The sequence below is a fragment of the Trametes versicolor genome (assembly GCF_000271585.1).
Source record: "Trametes versicolor FP-101664 SS1 unplaced genomic scaffold TRAVEscaffold_170, whole genome shotgun sequence".
NCBI classification, from domain to species: domain Eukaryota; kingdom Fungi; phylum Basidiomycota; class Agaricomycetes; order Polyporales; family Polyporaceae; genus Trametes; species Trametes versicolor.
The window spans coordinates 1-2691 of NW_007360490.1; the positions used below are offsets into that span (position 1 = coordinate 1).

The 2691-nt window shown below is 57.3% G+C and overlaps 2 protein-coding genes across 2 annotated transcripts; both read right to left on the reverse strand.

The window, feature by feature from the left end:
* Positions 1–25: 25 nt before the first annotated feature.
* Positions 26–1077, reverse strand: TRAVEDRAFT_54780 (uncharacterized protein; the record flags this gene model as incomplete). Its single annotated transcript, XM_008047717.1, has 6 exons — positions 26–194; positions 248–371; positions 420–491; positions 544–668; positions 726–792; positions 854–1077. Coding segments are annotated over 6 exons (781 nt in total), but the record flags the coding sequence as incomplete, so codon positions are not given.
* Positions 1078–1684: 607 nt separating this feature from the next.
* Positions 1685–2665, reverse strand: TRAVEDRAFT_54781 (transaldolase; the record flags this gene model as incomplete). Its single annotated transcript, XM_008047718.1, has 5 exons — positions 1685–1857; positions 1914–2028; positions 2086–2229; positions 2283–2597; positions 2654–2665. The coding sequence occupies 5 exons, from the start codon at positions 2663–2665 to the stop codon at positions 1685–1687; spliced, it is 759 nt and encodes a 252-aa protein (XP_008045909.1).
* Positions 2666–2691: the final 26 nt, after the last annotated feature.

Consider the following 2691-nt stretch of genomic DNA (forward strand, 5'->3'; position numbering starts at 1 on the left):
ACCTCTTCCTGCATGGCTAGAATACCCTGGAACTTGCCGAGGAGCTCCGCCGAAGACGCTAGGTAAGAATGGTTGAGCGTCTCCGGGAATGCGAAGGTGATGAACACCAGCGCGATCGCAATGTAGCATGCGACCGAAGTCAGCATGGAGTTGAGGAGGGTGTACTGTGCGACCGGGAAAAGCGGACCGAAGCTCTGTAGAGGACAAGAGTGTAAGATAAAGTCGCTATATGCTAGTGTTCACTCACGCAGAATATGTCGATAGCAATCGTGCCGAAGACACTCATGATCGTGAGCTTCGGAGCGTACGCCCTGACAAGCGCGAAGATGAAGCAGCCGAAGCCCATGAAGACTCCGAAGACGACCGTAGACCTAGATGAGTATCAGCGGCTGTCCCGGAAGAATACATGCAATGCCGACCTGGTGTCTAGGAAGTCTCCCCTGAAGATGGCGTTCTGGAACAGCGCGTCAGGGTTGGCAAGACCAGCAGCGCTACAGGGAACGTGAGTACGCCAGAGAATTCCCTCGGACGGAACGCACGCACCTTGTAGCCTCTTTCTGCAGCGTTGCCTTGACCAACGTTTGGTCTCTTACCGCGAGCGCGGCAGCCATACCGGCACACGATATCGCCCACCCCAGTGCGATACCCAACACCAAGGTCGTAACCGCCTACAGCGCGCGCGGGCTTAGCCCTTCTCCTGAAACACGAGATATGTGAACACTCACAAAAATGAATAGTTGTACGGGCATGTTCGGGGGTATCATGATGCTCAGCAGCAGCGCGAAGAACGCACTAGCACATACCCTCCTCTTGAGCCACCACATCTTCCCCACCACTACAAAGGCGCACTCACGTATTTCCTAACGTCGCCAACGACTTGTTGGGCACCATGATCACGAAACACACCCACGAAGCCACCCAACATCTCAGCAGCAGCTTCCAGGACTTGCCCGAGCGCAGGTTCTTCGACGCCCATGGCGGCAGCTTGTCCCAGAGGCTGCCATTCGGTGGCGGAGGAGCTGGCGGTGATTCCTTCGTCGAGGGCCCGCCGTTAGGCCGCTTCTCCTCTACGGACATGCCTCTAACGGTAGACGGTCGTGGCAGAGACGATGGGGGCAGCGCGGGTAGAGGGACGCGTTTTCAACCACCGATCGCGCGGGCGCACGGTGTATAACCCGGATGCGAACAGAAGGTCAGCGGCGGGTATGCTTGATAGATCCGGGCGGTTGAGCGGGTAAGTTCAGCTGTGTGAGACTCGGTACCGTTGTCGTACAATGGTAGGCGTGAGGGAGGACAGATGAGGGCGTGTATACTCAAGCAGTGACAAGGAGAAGCCATGGTATATCGAGCGGGGAAATGTATAAAGGAGCGCTGCTGCAAGGAGCGGGTGCGTGCGTTCGCGTCGGTCACGGAGGCGCGGACACCTTCCCCGCCGGCGGCTACGCCCCGGCTAGCGTCATCGAAATCATTATGGCCGGCCCCCGCACCTCCCGAGTCGTCCATCGACAAAATTAAAAGCACCCATATCCCCTTCGAGCCTCAAATGTTTGCAAGGATCGCATCTGGATCCAGTGTGGGTTGGTCTAGTATGGTGAGGCAAAATCTAGATGCTGGTGAATCCATGCTACGTTTTACACATGTACAGATTTCTTCTTCCTACTACTCCTCCCTGAGCGCGCGACATCTAAGCCGAGAGCTTCTTGCGAAGGACGCTCTTGAGCGCCTCGCCGTCCTGTGCGAACTTGCGGATACCCTCGTGAAGCTTGTCGTTCGCCATCTCGTCCTCGCAGAGTGCCCAGCGGAACTCGGCCTCGTTGTCGACGTACGTGACCTTGGGGATCTGCTCGCCCTTGAGAGCTGTAGATGATGAAATATTAGCATCGCGCACGGGGATTATTCATACAAGCACTAACCTGCGCTCGCGTCGAGCTTCTTGGGGACGGCGGAGGTGTCGTTCTTGAGCTCCTCAAGGAGGTTGGGGGAGATCGTGAGGAAGTCAACGCCCGCAAGAGCGGTGATCTCGCCAGTCTGTTCGAAAAGGGCCATCAGTTAGAAGCCCATATAAACAGCAAGAGGCGCACGCACGTTACGGAAAGAAGCACCCATGACGATCGTCTTGTAGTTGTGCTGCTTGTAGTAGTTGAAGATCTTCTTCACCGACTGCACACCGGGGTCCGCGTCGCCGACGTAGTCCTTTCCGGGCTTGTTCTTCTTGTACCAGTCGAGGATCTGTGCACATGTTCAGTATCCCACCGCTCAACCTCCGCGTGGAGGTCACGTACACGGCCGACGAAGGGCGAGATGAGCGTGACGCCCGCCTCGGCACACGCAACGGCTTGGCCGAAGCCGAAGAGGAGCGTGAGGTTGCAGTGGATGCCGTCGTCGCGCTCGAGCTCGCGCGCAGCCTGGATACCCTCCCAGGTGGACGCGATCTTGATGAGGATGCGCTCCTTCTTGATACCGAGCGACTCGTAGAGGGCAATGAGCTCCTTCGCCTTCGCCTTGGTCGCCTCCTTGTCGAAGGACAGGCGGGCGTCGACCTCGGTGGAGACACGGCCGGGGATGATCTTCAGGATCTCCTTGCCGAACTCGACAAGCTGGAAGTCGTGGTCAGTTAAGAGAGAACGCAAATCAAGCATGCTCGAGCACTTACGAGACGGTCCATGGCCGCATTGGTCTGGGTCTCGATGT